Source organism: Euprymna scolopes, chromosome 31, assembly GCF_053919585.1.
Source record: "Euprymna scolopes isolate OS-2025 chromosome 31, ASM5391958v1, whole genome shotgun sequence".
In the NCBI taxonomy this organism is placed as follows: Eukaryota; Metazoa; Mollusca; class Cephalopoda; order Sepiida; family Sepiolidae; genus Euprymna; species Euprymna scolopes.
Window position 1 is genome coordinate 14,277,493 of NC_136512.1, and position 26,681 is coordinate 14,304,173.

At 35.2% G+C, this 26,681-nt stretch overlaps 1 protein-coding gene across 1 annotated transcript in view; it reads right to left on the bottom strand.

The window, feature by feature from the left end:
* The window catches only part of LOC145255636 (thioredoxin-related transmembrane protein 2 homolog), a 48,080-nt gene that overhangs the window by 21,149 nt on the left and 250 nt on the right, over positions 1 to 26,681 (bottom strand). The window contains exons 2-3 of the mRNA XM_080114165.1: positions 16,522 to 16,582; positions 2,721 to 2,834 (exon numbers count right to left, since the gene is read on the bottom strand). Of these exons, the coding sequence (XP_079970291.1) occupies positions 2,721 to 2,834; positions 16,522 to 16,582 (175 nt within the window). The remainder of the gene's footprint in view (positions 1 to 2,720; positions 2,835 to 16,521; positions 16,583 to 26,681) is intronic.

A 26,681-nucleotide genomic window follows, 5' to 3' on the forward strand; every position in this document is an offset into this window, starting at 1 on the left:
TTTCTAGCAGCTCCTGCCCAGATGTGGCAACAGTACTCCATCCTTGGATGTACCTGGCTCTTATATAGTTAGAGAATTGCATCAGCAGTGAGATATCTACTGGATTGATTGAAGGATCCCACCATTTTCTTTGTTGTTTTTTTTTTTTTTTCAATTTGTTTTATTCAAAATTGTACATCCGTTTATCTGCTATATTGTTTTTTAAAAAAGAAGGAAAGTGAGAGGAAGATAGAGAGAAAAAGAAATGGACGTGGGACATAAAGCGGAGAAAGATGTGTGAAGGTGGAAGGCGGAATGTGGTCGACCATCCTGCTCTTGCGCCATTGTTCTCTTTCAACTCAATTTATTTTTATTTTTCAGGATTCCGTTTTACATTTTGTTTTGTTTTTTTTAAATTAGGCATAATTTTCTCATCATTCTGTTCAAGCTGTGGATGACATTCACCTGCTATCTCATATATTCCAACCGAGAGGTATTTTTAAGATTCTAACCGTCCTGTCAAGTGCAATTGTTTGTGTCTCTCTTGCACTTAGTTCACCGGGTCTATTTGCCAGGCAGTTTTTGAAATTTTTTTTTCAGGAGTCCAGTTGTTCCTATAATCACTGGAATGATGGAGATCTTCCTAAAATTCCAATTTCTTTTCATGATGTACGTAAGACCTTGGAATTTTGTTATCTTTGCCGTCTCAGCTCTATTTAACCCAGCCAGTGTTCATTGAAGACAATATTATCTAGATATACAGATATATTTATATATATGTTGTCGTCGGACGCTTTCTCGTATCTGAGAATTTCAATTTCCTCTTTTAGTGCTTGTCTCGTAGATGGCTTATTAGACCAATCTGAGCATAGAATTTGCAGAGAAGGCCAGCAAAGGGTTGGTGCCGCTGTTGGTGGGGGTTCTGCTTGTTTTCTTCTTGTCTGCCTTTTAATCTCCATCAGTTTTCTCCATTCTGTTTCGTACTGTTTGGTACCGGATACGATGCATCAGTGCCACAATTGTTGTTCCCTCAAGTGTGAATGTTAAATCCAGTGTTTTTAGGTTGGTTTTGAGTCGGTCTTGTAGAGGGCAGCCGATAGGTCTTTTTTGTGTGGCTCGCTCCGAGTACGTTTGTCGAGAGAGCCTGTTCTCATCCATTCTGAGGACGTGCCCCAACCAACGGAACCTGTGCCTCATGATGGTGGCTTCAATACTGCAGCCGTTTGCTCTCTCAAGGACGTTTGTGTTGGTTATGTAGTCATACCATTTGATGTTCATTATATTTCAAAGCTTTTGCTAGTGGATTTTTTCTAGTTTATTGAGATCACATTGGTACACAGTCCAGATCTCACACCCATATAAAAGTATAAGGATAACGACTGTGTGGTTTACCATGAGTTTAGTTTTTATTTAAAGATTTTTTTTTTTTTTTTTTTTGAAGATGGGTTTTATTAATTTGGCGAATATTCAGTAGGCAGAGTCAATTCAGCTTTCAATTTCATTTTGAATTGAACATTGTTCTGATTTTGAGATATGGAAAATGATCTACTTGCTGAAATAGTGTTTTTTTTTTTTTGATTTTCTTCCCTTGAAGATTATAATGCTGGGTATGGGCAGCCAAACCAGCTGCCAACATTGCTCTGCTTTTTATTGTGACCAACCGAGAGCTCTTTTTAGTATCCTCGCTATTCCTTTAAGGGCAATTGTCTGGATCTCTTTTGCACTTGGTTCACCAGGAATATTAGTTAGGTAGGACTTCAGGTTCTTCTTCATAAGTCCTGTAGCACCTATAATAACTGGTATGATTGATATCTCCTTAAGATTTCAATTTCTTTTCATATCATACATGAGATCTTAATATTTGGTCTGTTTCTCTCTTTCAGCTCTATTCAGACCTCCATCATTGGGGACACTCACTTCAACCAAGGTTGCCACTCTTTCTGACTTATTCCATATAACTATGTCAGGTTTGACAGCAGCATTTTCAAGGTAGGTGGCTATAGGGATTATATGGTCGTAATGTATGGCATATAAGTCATTTCCAACTGTTCTTTAAAGTTGATGTTCCCAGAATTTGCTGTTATGTGAATATTTATATCTTGCAAGACGTGTATCTAAATAATAAAAAATCCCATCACATTCAAACAAAAAGAATGTAGGGAAACGTGTGACTTACGTAACTAGCACGTGTGCATAATTCAACGAGTCGGTCGTGAAACGAAATGAATGAAGAAAAAAGAAACAAAAATGGCTGCCTTATCTTTTTATATGCCTGTAATGTTACCACCTGATAGGCAGATGAGATGCTCCTGGGTGGAGATAAAAGAGGGTTGATTTTTCAGAGAGAACGTTCATTTTGAAGTTGGATTTTGAAGAAGTAAGTTTGATCAGCAGCAGTGCTTTTGGAGTGGAGAGAAGGTGCGTTACATATACAGAAGTTTGGAAGTTGGAAGTTTGGACAACAGTGTCGAACTTAACCAAGAAATTGGTGATGTGAAGGGCAGAAGAAATAACACGTGGGTCAATTATAAAGAAAAAAAAAACAAAAAGAAAATCTGAACAGTCAGATATCAACGTATAAAGTAATTGTTTTGTTGTTTCTTTTTTTTTATTTCATAGCATCAAAATTTTATATGGGTTGAGAATCAAACACATAATATATTAGATATCACAAAATAATTTTGAATAAGTTTATAGTGAAGAATGTGGTCTATCTAAAAAAATATTTAAACGGTACTTACACAGGCAGAGTATTCCATAGCTTAGTCCATAAAACGGCCCTTGTTTGAAGAAGAGCAAGAAATTAAGAACCTTGCCAAACATACAAGCAGTGGAGATGTAGCTTATGAAATTTGCTGAAAAACGAAAAAGGGAAAAACGAAAAAAAAAAAAAAAAAAAAAACAATTAAGTCACGTTTCATATCCAGCTAAATTACAACAGCACGGTCAGCAATTAAATATCTGAAACCAAAATTTTACTTTGATTATACCAAAAAAACTTTTCAATAATCTAATGTCATTTTTTAAAATAAATTTATCTTATTTCTTTAATTTTACTTTTTTTGATATCGAGTTACTTTTATTTAGATCTTCAGTTTCAATATCTTTTCTTGAAAATTTACCCATTTAAAATGTATGTGTGTATGTGTGTTGTTTTTGTTATATGTGTATATATGAGGGTGTTTTGTATTCATTTATGCATATATATATATATATATATATATATATATATATAGATAGATAGATATGTGGAAATTTGTTAGTTTGTTATTTTCTTTTCTTTTCAAGAAGTGTTACAGACTGGACTTAAGGAGGTGGGAGAGGTGGGGGTAAAAAAAAAAAAATAAAAAAAATAAAGATTGCGGGAATCTTTCTTTTATCAAGAATCAATATAATGCTCTTTGATGGCCAACTGGCACATTCTCTAAACCACACCCCCCAGGACATTCAAAAACACTACAGCAACACAATGTACTCTCTTTTTCTCTCACACTTATTTCAGGTTAATTTGTTTCAGAGGTGAAACAACCAATGAATTTGTGTGTGTGTGCATCATTTAGTTATTTTACAAAAGCAATTATGTCGCTACACATTCATGGGCATGTTTTGGTTAGCCAGTTGCAAGTGATTGGGGACCTTTTCAGACGATATAACTTATACAAAAATATAGCAATCTACTTTTATGAGCAGCATCGTCTGAAGAGGTCTCTGGTTACTTGTGGCTGGCTGAGCAAAACATGCTTATGCAAAATAAATAAAAGGTATATCCTGCTCTACTTCAATATTGAGCACTTTTGTATGAACTTTGTTCAATTCATTGGTTGTTTCACCTCTGAAACAAATTAACCTGGAATAATTATGTGTGTGTGTGAGCACTTTGTGTTGCTATAGTGTTTTTGAATGTCCTGGGGGGTGTGGTTTAGAGAATGTGCCAGTTGGCCATCAAAGAGCATTATATTGATTCTTGATAAAAAAAAAAGATTCCCGCAATCTTTATTTTTTTTACCCCCCACCTCTCCCACCTCCTTAAGTCCAGTCTGTTAGTCATTTGGTTGGTTTGGTTCTGTAATATATATATGTGTGTGTGCATGTTTTTGGTTTTTGTGTTTATATAAATATATATATATATATATATATATATATATATATATATATATATATATATATATTTGTATATTTTGGCAGCAAGTCATTATTCAAGCACAATAGTTCAATAGTTATGCTTTTTTCTGATTTTTCTGGATATCTTTTCTATTCGTTGAGCACTCTTTTTTAGAGCAAATTATTTAAATCGGAAAAAATGAATAGCTATCATGTTCAATCAGACGTGCTTGAATATATATATATATATATATATATATATATATATATATATATGTTACGACGTATCCCAGTCCTACTGGGGGGAGGGGGTTAGAGATGGGTGACGTAACGAAATATATAAAAAAATAAAGTTTCCCAGGTTCCTTGATAATGCATTGTTATGGGAATGGGACAACCGTCCCGAAGACAACAATAAAAGGGGGAAGGGAGTTTCCGTGCCGTTGTCCATAGAGATGCGGTGGGCAGGCTGGTTGTGGCCGATGTTGCCGTAAAAGATTATGTGTTTCGGGTGATCGCGGTTCATTCGCCCAGCACCGCTCGTGAGAGGGTCTCATTCTTCAGTCAGCTTGACGCGTTTGTAGATTGTCGGAAGCGGGTAGTGCTAATAGGAGATTGGAACGCCATCTTAGACCCCGAGATAGATAAGGTAGGAGGCGATGTTAGAGGATCGGAGAGGTGCGAGTCCAGCCTGGCTGATCTGATGGCTAGATGCGGTCTGGTCGACAGGTTTCGGTTCGAGCATCCGGGGCGGGAGATGTGGACGTGGACCAATAGCGTTTCCTCCTATCCAAATACCTATTTGGACAGGATGTTAGTTAGGAGAAGCGAAGTAGACTTCTTATCTTGTCCCACGTTCACTTGGCTAGGCCAGACGGACCATAAATTAGTTATGGCCTGGCTGAAGCTAGGAAATAGGCCTAAGTTAGTGGGGTACTGGAAGTTAAACACCTCCCTTCTGGAGATACAAGACTTCCAAGATCAGTTAAGAGAATTGATTAAAAAGGCATAAAGGTTTACTTCATAAGATCGCTAGCTATGGTATAGCTGGAAAAGTCTTCTCAATTATTAAATCATTTCTTTCTGATAGGTTCATAAGAGTAGTAGTTGAGGGGTAAAAATCAGAAGCTCACAGTATTAATGCCGGTGTCCCTCAGGGATCCATCCTGGGCCCAACTCTTTTCCTGATCTACATTAATGATCTTCCAAATCACATCCTTACATCATTTGTAGACATTTATGCTGACGACACTACCATTTATGGTACCACATCTAAGACAGTAAACGACCAAGTTCTCTCCAATTCTCTCTCCTCTGATCTTGAGCACGTAGTACAATGGGGAAAGGAGTGGCTGGTTACTTTTAATGCACCTAAAACCAAGCTTCTCTCTTTACATCATCAACATTCTAATTCACATTTGTCATCAATTGAAATGAATGGCTCTCGTCTTCAGGAGGCCTCAAGTTTTCACAAGCTTCTGGGCTTGACCATTACTCCTGATCTTAAATGGAACACGTATATCAAATCTGTTGCCAAGGCCGCTGGAAAAATGGTGAGATCTTTCTATCGATCCAGTAGATATCTCACTGCTGATGCTATTCTCTACCTATATAAGAGCCAGGTACGTCCAAGGATGGAATACTGTTGCCACATCTGGGCAGGAGCTGCTAGAAAGGACTTGTCCTGCCTTGATAGAGTTCAAAATAGACTTCGTAGCCTCGTAGGAGATGTCCTTTTCTCCTCCTTGCAACCTCTATCTCACAGAAGAGATGTTGCGAGTTTGTCTCTGATGTATCGTTATTTTCATGGAAAGTGTTCAATTGAGCTTCAATCTATGGTCCCCCCTCGCCAAACTTTCACAAGAAACACTCGTCTAGCTTTAAAACACTATCAATAATTTCCCCCACTCTTTATCTGTGCCTAAACCTAAACGTAGATTCCATGAACAAAGCTTCTTTCTTAGAACTGCACGCCTGTGGAATTGTCTTCCGTTTTCCTGCTTTCCGGCTGACTACAATATGGTTGTGTTCAAGTCTAAAGTAAATAAGTTCTTGATGAGCCGTTCCATATAAGTTATGAAATTTACCAAATTTTCATTACTAATGATTACTATATTGACCAATTTCTACTGTACACTCTTTAACCCTTATCCTTGAGTGGCCTCTAGGCCTTGATAATGTGGTGATGCCTTTGTAAAAAAAAAAAAAAAAAAAAAAAAAAGGCACTAGTGGGGGCGGTTACCGGGAGTAAGTGGTGGTTAGGTCTCAAAGCCAAGATCAGAAGCTTCTCCGTCAAGTATGCCCAGCGCCTCGCACTAGATAAGGCCAAGATGAAGAAGCAGCTAGAGCAGAAACTAGCCCAGGCTACGGGGGAGGGTGATAGAGTAAGTCAGGAACTAGCTAAGCAGGACCTTCTACGCGAGACTAGCGAGCGTTACGAAGGCCAAGTAGTTAGAGCTAGGCTTAGAAAGATAGGCAACGAAGCAGTCAATTCTGATGCAGACGTGCGCCGTGAGGTTTCTAGGCGTGGCTCGGACAAATACATTGCGAAAATCAAACATCCGAATGGACGCACCCTGGAATCGACTCGGGAGATCTGCGAGGGGTTTCGAGAACATTTCGAGGAGCGTTTTACGCAGCAGCCCGATCTTCCGGTCCTTGAGTTTAGCGACTATTTGGCCGACTCTCCCCGCCTCGAGGCGGCTAGAGCGGCTGGTTGCGAGGGCCGGGTGACGGAGCGGGAGGTCTTTACTGCGCTGAAGCAGGTCAGCTGTGACAAATCGCCAGGACTTGATGGTCTGCCATACGAACTGTACTTGAGGCTGTCGCCCATGTTTCTGCCTCTTCTGACGGATATGTTCAACCATTGGTTTGCTCAGGGATCCATCCCAGGGCAGGTGACCAAGGGAGTGATCACATTGCTGAAGAAAGGTGACGGGCATGGAGGGGAAGAATTAGACGACTACAGGCCCATAACTCTGCTAAACACAGAGTTGAAGATTTTGGCCAAGGTCCTGTCGAATCGGCTGCAGGTTGTTATCGACGAGTTGGTTGAACCGGAACAGAACTACGCTGTGAAGGGGAGATCGATTCAGAACAACTTGCACCTGATCCGCACGATCCTAGAGGGGGGAATAGATGACGACACGGAAGCCGCGCTGATAAACTTAGATCAGTCCAAAGCTTTCGATAGGGTCGACCATCGTTTCCTGGCATCTGTCTTAGAGGCCGCCGGTTTTAAACCGGACTTTTGCAAGTGGATCTCCATAATGTATCGACAGCCCATGGCTGTCGTGCAAGTCAACGGAAAGCGCTCGAAACCCTTTGTTATCTCTCGGTCGGTTCGTCAGGGTTGTCCACTGTCGCCCCTGCTTTATGTCCTGGCTTTGGAGCCTCTTCTCCGCAAGCTGAGACATGGGGAGGCAAATTCGGCCCTGCGCGGAATGGCTCTGCCTGGCGGCTCAGCTGCCAAGGTATCCGCGTTCGCCGATGATGTCACGGTCTTCGTGTCGGGCTTCAGAGACATTGAGGTCGTGTCGGAGGCACTCACACTGTACGAAAGAATCACGGGGGCCAAGATAAACCGCAACAAGTCGGTAGGACTGCGGTTGGGCGCATGGAGTGGCAACGCAAACCTCCCTGCGCCCTTCAGCTGGACAGATGGCCCGGTCCGGATCCTCGGCGTGTGGTTCGGACCGGGTCTCCAGCTTGACAAGAATTGGTTGGAGGTACGGTCAAAGGTGGAGGCTGCAGTCAATTCGTGGCTTCCTAGGAAACTTTCCTTAAAGGGTAGAGCTGAGGCGTGCGCCACTTACGTCTTTCCTCTCATCCTTTACCGACTGGCCGTACTTCCCCTGCCTGCACAACACCTAAAAGCTCTTGTCGAACTCTTGTCCTCGCTCCTTTGGGACAGAGGAAGACACTGGGTGAGCAGACAGGTCTGTATTCAACGTCCGTGTGAGGGAGGCTTGGGAATGCTGGACTTGAAGTGTCATCGAGATGCTGAGAGGCTGGCCTTCCTGAGCCACTATATGCAGGATGACCAACCGTGGCACCCCGTGGTTACTGCCGCCTTCCCCGACCTCGTTCTCGACCCTTCCATCGAGAGCCGTCGCAGGCCGCGGGGAGAATCTGTCTACATGAAAGAGTGCCGAGCCGCGCTAAAACGACTACCAAGGTCCAGTGACCTTGTGACTGCTACCCGTAGGGAACTCCACAGGGATCTAGTGAAGGGGGCCGCTGACGACCCGCTATGCGCGCGTTTGGGATGGCAGCAGAGTGAGATCCGCTCCGCGTGGAGCTGGGCGCCAGGTTCGGGTCATCTGAACAATTCGGAGTTCTCTCTGACCTGGCGATTGGCCCGAAATGCACTTCCACTCAACAACATACAATGCAGTTCCGGGTTTTTGGAGTCGCCTGATTGTCCCCGTTGTGGGACAACGGACGTAGAAACTACAGATCACGCTTTCTTTGATTGCCGCGAACTCCGCCAGTACTGGTCGTATGTCAGCGGAGTGACGGCTCGCATCGATCCTGAGCATCCTCGCCCAATTACTGTATCCAATGTTGTGGACAACGTGAGGCCGCCGTGGGACAGGGAAAGACAAATGGTCTACATTACGATCCTGGCCGTGGCGAGAATGGTGATTTGGACGTCACGTCTGCAAGGTTGCCGGGGGGTGTTGTCTTTTTCTGATCAAGATCTGATCGCTTTTTAAACACCAACTACGGGTGAAGATCAGATGTGATAGAAGAAGGCTGCATCGCGCGGCATTTGACAGAAGATGGATACATGTGGCAAGTCTGTGTGTACGAAGAGGAGCCAAATTTGAATACGTGTTCCCCGCCTAGGTGTGGAACGCGCAGTTCTGTTAAGTAAAATTAAACAAGTAGTCTCTCAGCTAGCTGAGTGTGTGTTCCATCCCTCCCCGATTAGGAAGCCTCCAAGATCCCCATCCCCTCTTACCTGCAATTTTTGTTTTCACCCCTTCCTCTAAATTTTACCCATCTTGGAGAAAAAGAAATACAAACTAACCTCCATCCCTTACCCACAAAAATTTTCTTTTCTCCATTCACCCCCATCTAGAGGGCATCCCCACCTAGAGACTGACCCGCAGAAGCGAGGTTACTTTTACAAACCTAGTGGAACGGGCAGTCTATCAACTAGACGGGGTTGGGAGGGTCCTACTAATCACCTTTTGTTTTTTCTTCCCCCGCCCTCGACACAAATGAATTATTGTTACCATTTTATTGTTATCTTTTTTGTTTTTACACGTCAATAAAAAATGTTTTAAAAATTGGGAGTTACTAGGACGTCCCCCAATATGAAAGGGTGAATGCGGTATTATGGTGAAAGAAGATACTAGCTGGGAGAAACTTTTGACTTTGTTTAGTTCTGGAGTGACAAGGATGACCAACGACCCCCAAAATCCCCCCTTTTGAGTTGGCCATGTGCCTAAGTTTTTTGTTCAACGTTAATTTTGAATGTATTTTTTAACATGAATAAAAGATTTAATATCTCAAAGTGTAGTATCTGTTCCGGCAGATGCTGCAAGCTATGACTAGCTAGGACTAGCTATGACTAGCAAAGACCAGATGTGGGGGCAACCCCACATGCTTGACCTTTAACCAGCTCCCATTTCCCTCCTCTCGAGAGCTGGTCCCCCTTTTCCCTTCCCCCTCCCTTGACTCCTCACAATAAAAATCGGCCTTGTGCCTAATTTGCTCGGTGGGGGAGCAAATAAATACTCACAGGCCGAAAGCCAGTTGTCTCAAGAGAGCTAAGTAACGTTTGTTCAATGTCGACTTCGTCATATCAGACTGTAGCTTTCATTTCGCTCCTCCTAATAAACAGGGAGCGGGTTTTTAAAAACAAACAAACCGATTTATTCACCTCATTCAAAACTGTCCCGCACAAAATAACTGCTGAATACCTATCGCCGTCACGTCAATCAAAAACGCGCACCTGTTTTTTTTTAAACACTTTAATATTTTCCAACTGCGCATCGTGAAGGCTTCGTTTTTTTTCACATTTTCGTTTTTTTTTCACATACCCCGAAAAACACCCAGGCAACGGCGGGTACCCCTCGCTAGTATATTCATAAAAGAGATATTTCAGGTTCCAAATGGAAGTTTACAGCAACAAGAAAAACATAGAATGTTCATAAATACCTTGTAAAACAAGGGGATTCATTAGTCGAGATATTAAAAATGTCAGCGACGATAGTTTAAAACCCATGCATTACAGGGATCAGAAAATTGTAATCAAAACTTCTCTGCTCAATTATATAAATTATATTTTATTAAAAGTTATTCATAAGAGTCAATATTTATTAGTTTCCAAATAGAAAGAAAGTTCAGTGAGTAAGATCAGGAATATTTTAGTGATCAAGTTGTTTTAAATGAGCAGACAACATTGAAGGAGTTCAAGCACTGTGTGTGCGTGTGTGTCGCGCTTTGTAAGTGTGAGTATCGTGAGTTGACATGTCAGCAGGCATAAAACCCAACGGAAGGGAGCTGATGATGCCAGTCTGTGGATTTTGGCTCAATAGTTTATTGAAAAAAAAAATCTTGTCTTTTTTAAAGGACTGAAGTGGCTCTTAAAAAGACCACTTCAAATCAATTCAGAAAGTTCTCTGATTGGTCAAAAATATAATTATTTGTTTTTATTAAACGTGTTTAGTCATTTCATTTTGGACACCAAGGTGTAAATACCGGTTATTACATGTGTGTGTGTGTGTGTGTGTGTGTGTGTGTGTGTGTGTGTGTGTGTGTATGTGTTTGTGTATCCATGGATACTACTACTACTACTACAACTGTATGTTTTATCATCGCTTGTTCCCCAAGTTCAAGGGTTGCATTTTTGGATTGTCAACTTAGTCGAATGGCTTCTCTCTCCACATACACACATGAAAAGAAACTGGAATCTTAAGGAGATATCAATCATACCAGTTATTATAGGTGCCATAGGGTTTATGAAGAAGAACCTGAAGTCCTACCTAACTAATATTCCTGGTGAACCAAGTGCAAAAGAGATCCAGATAACTGCACTTAAGGGAACAATGAGGATACTAAAAAGAGCTCTCGGCTGGTTTGGCTGTCCCATACCCAGGGTTACAATCTTCACACACACACACATTTGTGGAAATATGTTCAATTATATTTCACCTTTTATTATACCAATCCTTTAATTTATGAAGCTCAATGTAATTACAGAGCATATGACAAATAAATGACAAAAGTCTCTATTCTAAATTTCAAGATATTGATCATCTTACCATTTATTCCTTTCAGTATGTTGACATGCAAAATTCTTGACAGCACTTGTTTCGTAGTGCAAAATTATTTACTTAATTATTATATCAACGATTTTACGCAACGAAACAGGTGCTGTCAAGGATTGTGCATGTCAACATACTTAAAAGAATAAATGGTAAGATGGTCAACATTTTAAATTTGGTACATTTTTACATTACATCCAACTTATCGTTCACATCCAACAAGTCAACTTATATAGGTTTTCGGGTATGGTGACAAAGTTGGGGGTGTCTAATCCGAAAGCCGTTCTTAATATGGGAAGGTTGGGGGTGTCTATTCCGAAAGTCGCTCTTAACATAGGGAGGTTGGGGGTGTTTATTCGTTGTAAACATACCCGGAAACCTATAAAAGTCGACATTTCCAATGTGAACAGCGAGTTGGATTTATGTAAAAAAAAAAAAAAAACAAAAAACAAAAAGGTGTAACACATTGACTTTTTTGTTTAAAAATTTTGTTTTTGTTAATAAAATTCCATTTTTATATAAAAAAATCTTTCGTTTTTTTTTATATATATATATATAAAAAATACAATTTTGAATGTTATTCTTTTTGATTAGTTTCTTTTTTGGGGACACAATTAAGAAAAAAAAAAGGAACAAAATTTAAATTTCCGTTTCATTTTTATAACAACCTGAAAACAGCACATTCTCCACAAGTTTTACCAAAAACTGCTTTCTTTTTATAAATATTTAATAAAAACTTTTAAAATCTATATTTACATTTTTAAATAATTGATAAGGATTCTTTTTTAATTTTAGTAAGTTAATCATAATTTTGTTTTCATTTTTACTTTGTTTTATTACGATCGATTAATTACAATGGTATATAGATTATTTATGTTCTGCAAAGAGAAGATTAAAAATCTAAAATGTAATTAATAAAGAAAAAAAAGGAAAAAGAAAACGGGTGCTTGTTTACATTGGTGATCTCTTAAACCACACATTTTAGGTGAAAAAATTACGTATTTATGTGCTATGGCAAAATTAGTATGAATTTCAAAAATTACAAACAATGATCACAAGTAAAAATAGAATTCATCAAATTATCGAGCTTTATTGTATCTTTTAATGTGGAGGAGTTGTGCGACCAATTAAGTGTGACAAACTGACTTATCTCCCTTGAATTAAATTAAGTGTCCGCCATTTTTATAATGAACATAATCATGGATGATATTTTTTGTTAAAAATACATCTAGCATCACTTCTACAGAATCATTTTTTTTTTTTTTTTTTTTTAAATTTATACTAATTTAACCATGACACAGTGCTACAAATATATACTCCAAGCCCGTGCACATATCTATCAGAGTCCTTACAGCAAAAAGGGGGGGGTATTCTGTCATGTTAAAGTAGAAGGAAATTGAGGAGTGTAGGTTTGTTTCACTTAATGCTAAAATACTCAAGGAGTAGCATCTAGCTTACTTCTAAATCCACAGATGTTTGTGAATGCGAGCCTCAAGGGAGGAAGCAAATTGGTTTTGTTTGGGCGGTTGTCTGGTTTGATCAGGATATTTGTTTGGGTTGCCATTTCCTTATGTTTTTGTTTAATTTCAGGTTGGGGAGAGAGTGTTGGGCAAAGTGGGCCAGTTTTGACGCCAAATATACACACCCTTAAGTACGTAATGTTTTCACCTGAAATGCGTTGGTTTAAAGATTCACTAATGTAAAGAAGCAGCGAGAAAAGAAAGAAAAGTAGATAAAGGAAGGAAAAATATGGAAAAGAGGCAAGGTAAGAGAACGATCAGCAAAAGAAGGGCAGAGGAAGAAAAAAAAAAGACATAGACAAAGAGAGGGGAGAACTGAAAGAAAAGGAAAGAAAATGTAGAAAAGGAAAATAAAATAGTTGTGTCAAGTGAGCAGTTTACAGGATTTCTAGTAATTTATAATTAACATTATTAGCTGTACCCTGCCACGCGTTGCTGTGGCTCAATTTGGTGTAATGGTAAAATCCCCATATTAAGAACACCATATTAAAAATGGCTTTTGGTATCCCACAGTTCTCCCCATGTTAAGACTTTTTTTTTTTTTTTTTAATAAATTGTTAGTTGAAAGCACAGAATAGTTACCAAACACCATCCCCTCCCCATGCTAAGAATGGCTAAATAAAATAACGGTTTTCTTTGTAGAAACGTATCTGTATGTCATCTAAAAATTTCTTTAATGAAGGAAAAGCATTCATATTTTTTTATAAAAATCAACTTCTTGTACAAAAAAAAAAGGGTATTTTCACTGTTAAAAGTTTTCTGGCAAAAAAAAAGAAAGCTTTAACCTAACAATTTATGGTAAAAAAAAAAAAAAAAGAAGCAAAACCCCAACAATCGACTGATGTATAATGTCACAATATTTTTTTTTTTTTTTTTTGGCAGATTTGCCGTTTAGTTGTACAAATATCAAAAAAAGGAACATGTTGGGTCGTCACCGGAATATATCCGTAAGTTTGTTTACATATAATTTATTTTAGATTAACCACATTGTTTAACAAATAAAAGGATTAAATGTGTTTAATTCTATAATTTATTATTGTTTCATAATTAAACATTTAAAACATTAAACAATACAAATAATACGTTGTAACAAATAAAAAAAAAATGAAAAATGAAGTTTTAAAATGATTGAATGTGTTTTATTTTATAATGTAAAATTTTTATTTTATAATTTAAAATTTAAAACATTGAACAATACAAATAAGATTTTGGTTTGATTTTACATTTTATATTGTTCTCGGATGCATGTGATGATGCGCCTCCACAATAATTCAATATTTAACTTCATCTTTCATTATTTCTTTTCGAGAACAAAACCAACATTTTATTCATATTGTTTAATGTTTTTATTTTGTAAATTATAAAAATAAAACACATTTAATCATTTTAAAACTTCATCTTTCATTATTTCTGTTTTATTTGTTAAACAACGTTGTTAATTTTAATTAAATTTTAATCACAGGATTATATTTTCAATAATCACGTAAATATAAACGAACTTTCTTTTACGATATATGTACACTGGTGTCGACTCAACGTGTCCCTTTTTTTTGATAACAAGGTTGGAAACTATTTGTACAACTAAACGGCAAATCTGCCTTTTTTTTAATTTCACGCTATCTTATTGTTTAATAATAAATTGTTAGCTGTAGCTGAAAGCACAGTATAGTTACAAAACACCCTCGCTCGCTAATGTAAAAAATAAAAAAAAGTTATTATTTCAGCACGATACGAAAAATGCATAATAAACTGTACTTTCATCTAACAATTTGTAGTTTTAGTAATAAAAATAAAATTTTGGGTACTTATATATTTTTTGTTACTGTGCTGAAATAATAATGTTAATATTTTGAAAGGCATTCGTAACATGGGAAGGATAGTAAAAATTAAAAAAAAAAAAAGATATTGTGAAAGTTTAATTTAACCAAAAAAACTATGTAAAAATAGCGTGATATCAAAAATGTGGTTTAATTTTACAGAAGATATTGTTCCCGGGTGCATACGATGGCAGATGGTAACCGTGCTATGTTTACGTATATATTTTAAATATCTAATAAATGTAAGGTGGAAGCACAAAATAGTTAGAAAACACCCTCACCTACTCCATAAGAATGGTTTTCCAAATAATAATGATATATTTCAGCACGGCACCAAAACTACATAAGAACCGAAAATTTTATTTTTATTGGTCAATGTTTGTCATTCTAAATAAAATGAAAGACATGTAATCATTTCAAAACTTTATCTTGCAGTTTATTTTTTTAAATTTGTTAAGCACATGATCACATTTTCAATAAGTAGGTTATATTTTACCCATTTAAAGGTTGTAAACATGTAAACAAACTTTTGCTCGATACGGGTGATGACTTTTAAGAGTCCCTTTTAGTGATTACCTGGTGTGAGGATATATGTACAACTAAACGGCCAATCTGCCCCAAAAAATCCGGTATTATTTTACTTTAAGACCTGTCTCACGTTCGTATATAAGAAAATAATGCTTTGTAGATTTATTTTGATGTGCTGAAAACGAATCTGCAGACCGTTTCCGTCGCAAAAAAAAGTAGTTTTCATGATATGAAGAAATTACTTTTTCGAAAAGTGGGTGATCACTTTGCAATGTAAATGTAACTTGCAATGAGCACCCACTTTGTGGCCACGTGAGAGAGTGGCATTTTTTGTGTTTATTTCCTTTGCATGGTAATAACCCCTCGACTCTGGGACTGTTTTCCGTTTCACAGCCCTAGCCATCGTTTACGCTACGTGCAAGCATAAACGAAGGCTGGTAAATATACACTCGTGTACCAAACGGCCTTGTCAAAAAAAAAAAAAACCTTATATGCAAAAGAAAATGCCCCCTCTCTCAGGCGGCCAGAAAGTGAGTGCTCATGTTAAGTTAAATTTACATAGAAAAGTGATCACCAAATTTTCAGAAAAGTAAATTCCGCATATCATGTAAAGTATTTTTTGCGACGGAAATGGTTTACAGTTTCGTTTTTAGCACACTGAAATCTATAAAAAAAATGTTTTGTTATATACGAACATGAGACGGGCCTTCGGGGGAGAAAAGTTTGCATGTAAAACCAAAAATTAAGTTGCTAGAAAAAAAATGGATGTTATTTTTTTCGGAAAAAACTAAACAATCAAAACATTATAAAAGTTAAAATGGCCAAATGAATCTAAAAGTAAAAAATAGGGATTTTTTGTACTTGTCGATTAAACAGATATTGAAATATTGTAAATCGGAAGTCATCAACTCATGGTGCATGGGTAAAAATAGTTCAGCATTTATTGAAAATATTTTTATTTTATTTAATAATAATTTCTGAGTTACTATTTTAACGATTTTAAAAAAAAAAGTGTCTTATAGTCAGAATCGTTATGTTTCGTCATTTTAAAATGGTAAACCGGAAGTATACTCGCTAATCAGCTCGAATAAAATCGGAAATTTTCCTTGACGAATAAAAGTTTGCTTTTTTAATAAGGTAATATTTACTTTTTAATATTTAAAAACACAGATGATAAAGATTCACTGTTATAAAATTTCACAGAAATCAGGATTGTAAATTTCTAGTTTATCGATTTTGAATAAACCAGACGTTCCATTTTTATATATATAGATTATTATTAACATTATTATTTACCTTGTTTCCTTGTTTTTATCACAATTATGCACCCCAGGAATGTTAACCATTCCCATTCTTTCTGAAAAAAAAAAAAAAAAAAGTAAATAAAATAAATACCATTATGTAGATAACAAAACATATTACATTGGAGGAGGCACATTATATTTTTAAAAAAGATACTATAATCACAAAGAGCACATTAAATTACAAAAAAAAAACACACACTGATATAGTACATCAATATGTAATAATTTCTGAGAATTCAGTAACAATGATTGGTAACTGAATGAAAAATCTTGATGTGGGCTAGGATATGTAGATATTTTTTTTTAGATGATTTACGTAGATTATGTCTAAGTGAGGTACTAGGAATTTTAAAATTTTAAGATAAAAACATCGACTGAATTGAAGAAGTAAAATAATACAATTTATAGACATTCATTCCCAAACTTTTCTGTCCTTTTTCTTTTTTTTCGTCTACTATACTTAATTTTATTAACTACTCCAGCTCTTTTATTTTCCTCAATCATAGTAATATCTGTTAGTCTGGGTTTTTTTTTTTTTGTTTGTTTACTTTTACAAGGGAGTCACCACTTATGAAGGTCACTCGATGATAAGGATTAATGAATGTACAGCAGTCACCAAGTCAAATCTAGTGCTTAAATAGAAACTCATGGTCGTATCTGGGTTCCCCAAGAATCTCTTTTAATGACAAATACTACATCAGTAGTTTGAGATGCATTGCATGCCAGGAAGGAAACAGATTCAAACAACCTACCATGAGTATAATTACAGATAAATAAAAATGAAAATGGTTTATTAAATTTAAATGCAAATTTCACACAAAGCCAATTTATGTGTCTGGCAGTGTTCTTAGATATATTTTGTACAGAAATTCATCAGATAACTATTGAAAATTGAAAAAATATGATTCCAAAAATAGTCTTTTTTCTTATAGATAAAAAAAAATTTTTACAGGGTAATATTTTATGTTACACCGGTAAGGGAAATAATAAAACCTCAACAAATTTCTTAAAAAAACAACCCCCCCCCCAAGAATTATTGACATCTGGAAATATAGTTCAGTGGTAGAGCATTCGACTACAGATCGAATGATCCCCTGCTCAAGCCTGAGTGTACCTCACCATTTTATTTTGATTTTTTCTTGTTAATGAATTCAATTTATGATAAAAGAGGTACCATTTAAAATTACTGCAAATCAGTTCTTCGTTTGCATATTTTAAAACTAAAAATTCACCAGGAGTGACTTTCTAGGGCGTTCATTGTCAAGTCCAAATATCATCTGACATGATATTGTAAACAAATACAGACGGAATTTGATAAACGACATTATCCTTATTAAAAAATTTTTTTTGCCAATTAGTCCATTGGGCAAATTATTTCTCGTAATATATAATAATCAATAGAGGATTGATTCTATAATAGATACACAATCTGCATGAATTGAAATATGTTTAAGCGTATTGTATGACCAGGCTGCCAGCTAGTATTATATATATATATATATATATATATATATATATATATATATATATATATATACACGCACGCGCGCACACACACACACAGAGTGTTCTAAAAAAACATCCGTTTCCCGTGACTCACCCTATATATAATCTTTGTACATATAAATTTGAGTTTTTTTCTTGCTCTGACATTGATATTGAAAGCCTACATTTTCTATTTAAAAATTATTAAACAAACTTCTTAACATACTCAATCATAAATATGCAAGTGACAATATGAAGGCTAACTAATTTGCATATTCCTTTGAAAAAGGAGTGTTGATTAATTAATTATTCACTTTTACGGTTTCTGATTAGATGATTGGTTTCATTTAACGATTATGCATAATTCTATTTATGCATAGTTTCTACATTCTGCATAATTGTGCAGAACTTAAGATTAAAAGGTTCTAGCATATGGGAATATTTTTTTATATATATATATGTGATCTTGTCTACCTAACAAACTCCTATCTGAATAGCTGGTCTACACAGTTGAAATTTGCGATATGGGGTATTTGGCCTGTAGCACATTTTCGATTTCGTTTTTAGCCAGTAAATTAGCTGCTATGGGGTTAAAATTGAAAAAAATAAAAATTGAGCTTGGTCTGGCATAGGTCGACCACACCCATTTTTTTTTTTTTGCGTGCATGTTAATTAAAAGTTATAGGTTAAACAGAGTTATTTTTTGCAGTTTTTGTATATGTAGGGATTTGGGTCATACACTAATGGGTAAGGCTGGAAAGCTATGTTTTGGTTTTGATTCCACCTGATGGCACACCAGTCATTTTTTTTTTTTTTACTTTGGAAATCACTAGTATATATATTAGGTACAATATAATAATCAATAGATAATTGGCTCTATAATAATAATAAATACGAAATCTGCATGAATTAAAATATAATATTTAAGCAGATTTTTTTTTACTTTTATATAATAGATTTTTTATACTTTTATACATGTGATCCACTGCGCACCACTCGACAGCCGCCAATGTGAGAAACAACAACATGGCCAGAAGAGAAGACAAATGAAATCCACGGCATACAGCATTGGGTCGGCTGCGTTTGTTATCGAGTGAGATACCACATGCTGAGATCTCAAGGATACAAAATAGAATTTTTTAATTTAATAAGATTTCGCACTGTTTGCCAACCTTCAACCCCTGTGGCATCAGCACAGAGTTGCATGCCGGTGCCCGTTTTACAATACTTCCAAAGAACTCAAGCATAAACACAATCAAGCTTCCCATACAATATAATAATAACTGCTAGAGAATTAGCTCTATGATAATAAATACGAAATCTGCATGAATTAAAATATTGGGTTTGTATTACTGTACACATAGATTCGAAAAAGTTGTCAAAAAACAAATATATAACAAATAAATGTTATCAAAGGCAAGATAAGTTACTTTTCTACCAAACTGGATATATTTTTCGTGTTTTTATTCAATGTAACATATTTATTCAGCTCGAAAAACATACAGTGTTTACCGGTGTATTCGAAAATTCAAGATGGCGTCTCACACCCTCTTTAACACCGTAAGTATGGTAAAAGGTGTTATAAATAAAAAAACTATACAAAATACTATTAAAAACCCGCCGAATATATGTCAACCTATGTCACGGTAACATATATTGAGCGAGTTTTTAACAGTATTTTATCCGGTTTTTTATTTATAACATCTTTTCCCACACTTACCGTGTTAAAGAGAGAATAAGACGCCATCTTGAATGTTCCAATACATCGGTAAACGCTGTATGGTTTTCGAGCTGAATAAACATGTTACATTGAATAAAAACACGAAAAATATATCCAGTTTGGTAGAAAAGTAACTTATCTTGCTTTTGATAACATTTATTTGTTATATATTTGTTTTTTGACAACTTTTTCGAATCTATGTGTACAGTAATACAAACCCAAAATATTATATTTAAGCATATTTTTTGACCAGGTTACGCCAGGCTGCCTGCTAGTATATATATATATTACAACTAGTGCCACTTGACACTCTTCGAGAGAAGAGAATCAAAACCTTGACATATGGTCTTAATACCCTAGTCAGGTAACCAATGACCTATTGACCTATGCTCAAGATAAATACTTAAGATAAATACCCAAAATATATAAAAAATATATATACACATATTAGTGGTTTATTCTAAATATCAAATCTGTAGAGATTTATACAAGTTATTTCAAGTTGACATGAAAAGGTCACTTTTAAACAATAAGACAAAAAAAAATATAATCGTGTTTCTGTTTCAGAAGTCAAAAATTGTTTTGACATTAATTTGCTTTGATTTTAGACTGAGGCCATTCATTATCCGCTCCCACTGTAAAAATGTTAGACATGAAATCAGGGTTGTGGGTCATCCCAGCCCCCCACCCCACCTATTAAAGAGAACCATTCTGGGCAGGTGAAAAACTTGTCATGATCAGACCCGTCTCTGCAGTCCCCTGTAGAGGTGCCTCTAGCAACCGACGATAAACCTATTTCTTTGCCCAAAAGGAGGAGGTAATGTCTAGGAGGATAGCTTCCTCATGAACACCATTCTAATCTAGGAATCGGGTTTTAAAATAATGGGAAGTAATGATCAAAGCTCTCAAACTTGTTAAATATTTTGGTGCTTGCCCAGCATTTCCCGCATCTTAAAAAAAAAACAAAATAAAGAAAAATCTGTATGATGTATGCAACCATGAAGGAAAGAAAATATCATACACCAAAAATCATGTAAGCTGATCAAGTAGTTTTATTTTTAACCTAGAAAATCAAATTTTATGGCCAAACAGTGACAATATCATGATGCCATCTTGAAGATAAAGGGAAACAACACTAAATAGTTCAAACTTGTGATAAGTGTTTCAGTGTGAACAGGTATGGTATAATAAATTATGGGGTTTATCTATTTTATTTTTACTTTCATCATATTTTGCTTTGGTTTTGATACCACCAAATTCGAAGCTATCTCTTTACAACGCTTCCTTTTCATAACCTGTCATACTTTCATAAATCAGAGTCCATTTTCTGTAGGCTGTTTTTGAACCCAGTCAACGATATATGTTTTGGTCAATATAATCTCTGACTTCAGGTGCATCTTGAACTCGGCTGGCGGCATGGCTGACGGAATAAGAACACGCTATTCCCGTGAAGTAAGATAAGACTTTTGCCTTATATATATATATATATACATATATATATATATATAGATAAAACTTTTGCCTTATATATATATATATATATAGATAAAACTTGCCTTATATATATATATATATATATAGAGATAGATAAAACTTGCCTTATATATATATATAGATAAAACTTGCCTTATATATATATATAGATAAAACTTGCCTTATATATATATATAGATAAAACTTGCCTTATATATATATATAGATAAAACTTGCCTTATATATATATATAGATAAAACTTGCCTTATATATATATATAGATAAAACTTGCCTTATATATATATATATAGATAAAACTTGCCTTATATATATATATAGATAAAACTTGCCTTATATATATATATATAGATAAAACTTGCCTTATATATATATATATAGATAAAACTTGCCTTATATATATATATATAGATAAAACTTGCCTTATATATATATATATAGATAAAACTTGCCTTATATATATATATATAGATAAAACTTGCCTTATATATATATATATAGATAAAACTTGCCTTATATATATATATATATATATATATATATAGATAAAACTTGCCTTTATATATATATATATATATATATATATAAAACTTGCCTTAAATATATATATAGATAGATAAAACTTGCCTTATATATATATATATATATATATATATATGTATAAGAAATTTTCTTTTTTGATATTAAGCATCAATATCACGGAATAATGTGAGTTAGTATTTATTTATTATTAATATTTATTTATTAATACAACCAACCCCGTTTAAATATCTCAACTAAAAAAAAAAAAAAAAGAAAGAAAGAGATTATTTTTTGCATCTTTTAAAACAGTTTATTCTATATCTTCCATTTTATTCAAAGATGCTTCTACGAGCCGGCACATTTACAACTTAATATACAGTGAATACGTGCACCTTTTCAGCTTACTAGAGAGCTCAACATGCATTAACAACATGCACAACCTCAATAAAGCAACACGAGGATGGAGTTTTTACTTATGAGGAAAAAAGAGAGAGAGAGAGGAAAAAAAAGAGACCAGCAAAACTGTTTATGAATTTTTGAGATGAGGATTCGTTGGATCCATCCGACTATTGCTCTCATCTTGTCATTTTCACGTTTCAGTCAATATAATCTCCAACTTCAGGTGTTGAACTCGGCTGGTGGCATGGCTAACAGAACAAGAGCATGCTATTCCCGTGAAGTAAATAAAGGGTTCCGTTCGAAATTCCAGAGTTCGACAAGATACGCTTGAAGAAGATCAGAGGTTACATCGACTGAAACATTGTGAAAATGACACTCTAGATGAGAACAGTATTTCGATGAATCCAAATAATACAAATACCCAACAAAACTAAAGAACTCTTTCAATCTTTGATGAAGGATTTTAAATCTGAAACTAATAAGTATCTCAACTTAAAAATAAAAAAAGGTGTTTTGTTTTTGCATATTAGCATGTTTTTAAAACAGTTTGTCCATTTATTCTATATTGTTCAATATGAAAGCTGTTACCGATAACAATTTTTAACTTCTACTTGTAACCTATTCACGGCACACTAATAATCATTTAGCGACACACCGATGATGTACCGCAGCAGCACAATGGTTGTGAACCAGTGAACCACTGATTTAGAATCTAATCTTTTCGGGTATGTTTTACAATCCACATATGTACAAAAAAGTTGTCAAAAAAAACAAATAAATATTCTTATTTACTTGGGTCCCCACGATGGCAGAGTTAGACACAAGGTCGGTTTTAAAAGTTGGGAAAATCCAAAAGTCGGTTTTAAAAGTTGGGAAGGGGTACTCTGGATAAAAAAAAAATGTAATTGTCTCATTCATGAAGGATTTTTCTCCACTGACCGAGGACAGAAAAGGTGAAGTGTGCTATCAGAACAGATACTACACTAATCTTGACCCAAAGGCCAAGAGGACTAAATGTTATCAAAGACAAGATAAGTTACTTTTCTACCTAACTGGATAAGTTTTTAGTGTTTTTATTTAATGCAAAATGTTTATTCAGTTCAAAAAACAAGTAACATTGAACGCTCTCTTTACATCTTTGAAGTCTCGATAATCACTTAAAAATAAGAAATAAAACAAAATGGTTGTCTAAACCCACACAATAAATGTCACGGTAACATTTACTGAGTGGGTTTCTACCACCATTTTGTTTTATTTCTTATTTTTAGGTCTTTGTCGAGACTTCAAAGACATCGCAGCCATTTTTTCTTGTTCTTCGGTAGCGCTCAATATTACTTGTTTTTCAGACCATATAAACATTTTACATTAAATAAAAACGCTAAAAACTTATCCAGTTAGGTAGAAAAGTAACTTATCTTGCCTGTGATAACATTTTATTTGTTACATATTTGTTTTTTGAGAATTTTTCGTACCTTTGTGGATACAAATCCTAGATTTTTTTCCTCCTCCTAAATAAATCGCACAAACAGCGACTTAGAGTCTAATTATTTAATCCATAGCTGGAGGGAGGTTAATGCATTAGGCCTGACGAAATTTGAGATCAGCCCTTAACAAAAAAAGGGGGGGGGGCAACAAAATACCCAACAGCTGCCGAAACTATTATTAACTTTCTTATATCCTCCTGCATTTTTGTTCTTGCTAAAATGGATATATCGAATGCCTCTCTCCCTTCCTCTGTCTCTAAACAATTGACATTAATTCTTTTCTTTTTTTTTTTCGTCAAGTTGTCCTTTGAGAACAACTAAGCGTTTTTAACCGGCGTTGACCGAGTCATTTTACTTTCATTTTTTTTTTTGTTTCATATTTTTTTATTTTCCATTTTTTTAATATACATGAGGAGTTGCTAAGAATTTTAAAGCCAGAGTAAATGCTCTTGTTTGCTCTTCTTCTATTCGACATTTTAAAGGCTTCCAAATAGCTTCAAATTTCGAAGCGTCGCGATCTTTTATTATTATTACACAAACAACGTCGAAAGACAACAAAATAAAAAAATACATTTAACAATATATAATGCAAACATGTAAATAAATCAGTGTTTGTTTATTTGTTTGGTATTTGTTTCATTAGGTCCACTCACCTCACCTCCACAATTTTCTTTAAAATGACGACTTTTACAAGTTTTCGACTAATGTAGCGTGTTAAGGCAGTTATTTTATTTATTTATTTGCGCTATGGGAGATAAATCCTTTGCATTTGAGGAGGAGCGGGGGATGATTACGCGTGGTCTTATGACCTTGCCACTCAGACTTAGGATTAATGGTAAAACTTGGTTAACGGTATCGAAAATTTAATTCCGAATCGAGAATGGACTGGATTCTCTGAGATGGGGCTGCGAAATGATCGTACATACGCTACTCAGTGATTATTAGCCTAATCACCCCTCATAGATGTAAAATGGCAGAGTCGAAGACGCCTTAGGGTAGAACCGACCCTCTCGCCCCCCCCCCCACCCCTCTTAGCATTAGTGCTCCGGCTCCGCTGCTCCGGAAGCACTAAGCACTGCTTTATTCAACAGCTCTAAAAAGTTACAATGGCTCGGAGATGGGTGAACGGTCATTTTCTGCTAAATTTATATGCGTACGTAACTGATCCTCAATTCTAAAATAATTTCTTGCCTTTAGTTTTGTACAGAATCTGAATCGAACCAAACCTAAACCGACTTTTTACCAGAGTATACCTAAAACTTAGGTTAGGCTTAAAAATAAAAAGTGCGGTTCAAATTTTGGGTTTGTTTTACTGTACACATAGATTCGAAAAAGTTGTCACAAAACAAATATAGAATAAATAAATGTTATCAAAGACAAGATAAGTTACTTTTCTACCTAACTGGATATGTTTTTAGTGTTTATATTTAATGTAACAGCTCGAAAAACATACAGTGTTTACCGATGTATTAGAAAATGCAAAATGGTGGCCGTCTCTCTCTCTCTCTCTCTCTCTCTCTGAGACGGTAAGTTTGGGAAAAGGAGTTATAAATAAAAAAAAAAAAGTCGAAATACTGTTAAAACACCACCGAATATATCAGCCTATGTCATGGTAACATATATTGAGTGAGTTTCTAACAGTATTTTGTCTGGTTTTTTATTTATATCTCATTTTCCCAAACTTACCGCCTCAAAGAGAGAGTCAGTCGGCTCGGCTGCCAGTTTAAATTTTCCAATACATCGGTAAACACTATCTTTTCGAGCTGAATAAACATGTTACATTAAATATAAACATTAAAAACATATCCAGTTAGATAGAAACGTAACTTATTTTGCCTTTGATAACATTTATTTGTTATATATTTGTTTTGTGACAACTTTTTCGAATCTGTGTACAGTAATACAAATCCCAAATTTTTTTTAAAGTACATTTTGTGTTTTTTTTTTGTTTTTTTTTTCCCCTCTACATCTTTTAGTGTATTCACACGTAATCGCCTACAAAAGGTAAATTCTTACGGGGGGGGGACAGGTAGCTGAGGATGTTAATCTACAAATTTATGGAATATAATTGGGGGAGGGGAGATTAGAAAACAGTAATAAAAAGAAATGGTACTTATTTAGAATCAAACATTTTCAAAAGAAAAATACAGAAAAGGTAAATTTTTACGACGTGCCCCAGCATATTATTAACACGCCAACCTTCCCATGTTAAGAACGGCTTTCGGAATAAACACCCTCAACCTCGGAAGCCGTTCTTAACATGGGAAGATTGAGGGGGTTATTCCGAAAGCCATTCTTAACATGGGATGGTTGTGGTTAGGGGTGTTTATACTACGCTGGGGCAGGTCGTAAAAAATACCCCCCCAAATGTTTATTGTACATACCCGTCACAGAACGAAGATGTAATATTCCAAAAATCACAAATTAATCAAGTAGTTTTTTGTTTTTTTTTTAGCTAGCGAAATACGTTTTGATCCGCCATGTTTAATAAATAAGGTTGAGACACTTCAGTTCGAACTATTGAGATCAAAATTAGCCAAATTCTTTTAAAATCGCAAAAGTAAAACTAAAAAATTATATATATATATATATATATATATATATATATATATATATATAACTAGATGATTAATTTACGTAATTTGGGGAATATGACTTCGTTATAAAGATTTCGGTACCCTGCAGAGAGTGATCCGTGCTGAAATAATAACATTTTAAAAGCCATTCTTAACATGGGGAGGGGAGGGTGTTTTGTACCCATTCTGTACTTTAACCTTACAATTGAATAATAAAAAAAAAAACATATCATAAAACTTTAATTAAACGTGGAAATACGATTTAAAAAAATAGCGCGGACGGATCACTCTCTGCATTAGCACCAAGATTTTTTTTTTTTTTTTTTTGCAATTAATTTTTAATTTTTTTGTTTTTAATAGATTTACTTCTGAATAAGCGCCAGAGAAATTTAGATTCATCTTTAAATAGAAATTTTCACAAAACAACACAAAACAGATACGGTAAACCATTATTATTATTATTATTAGGGGAGA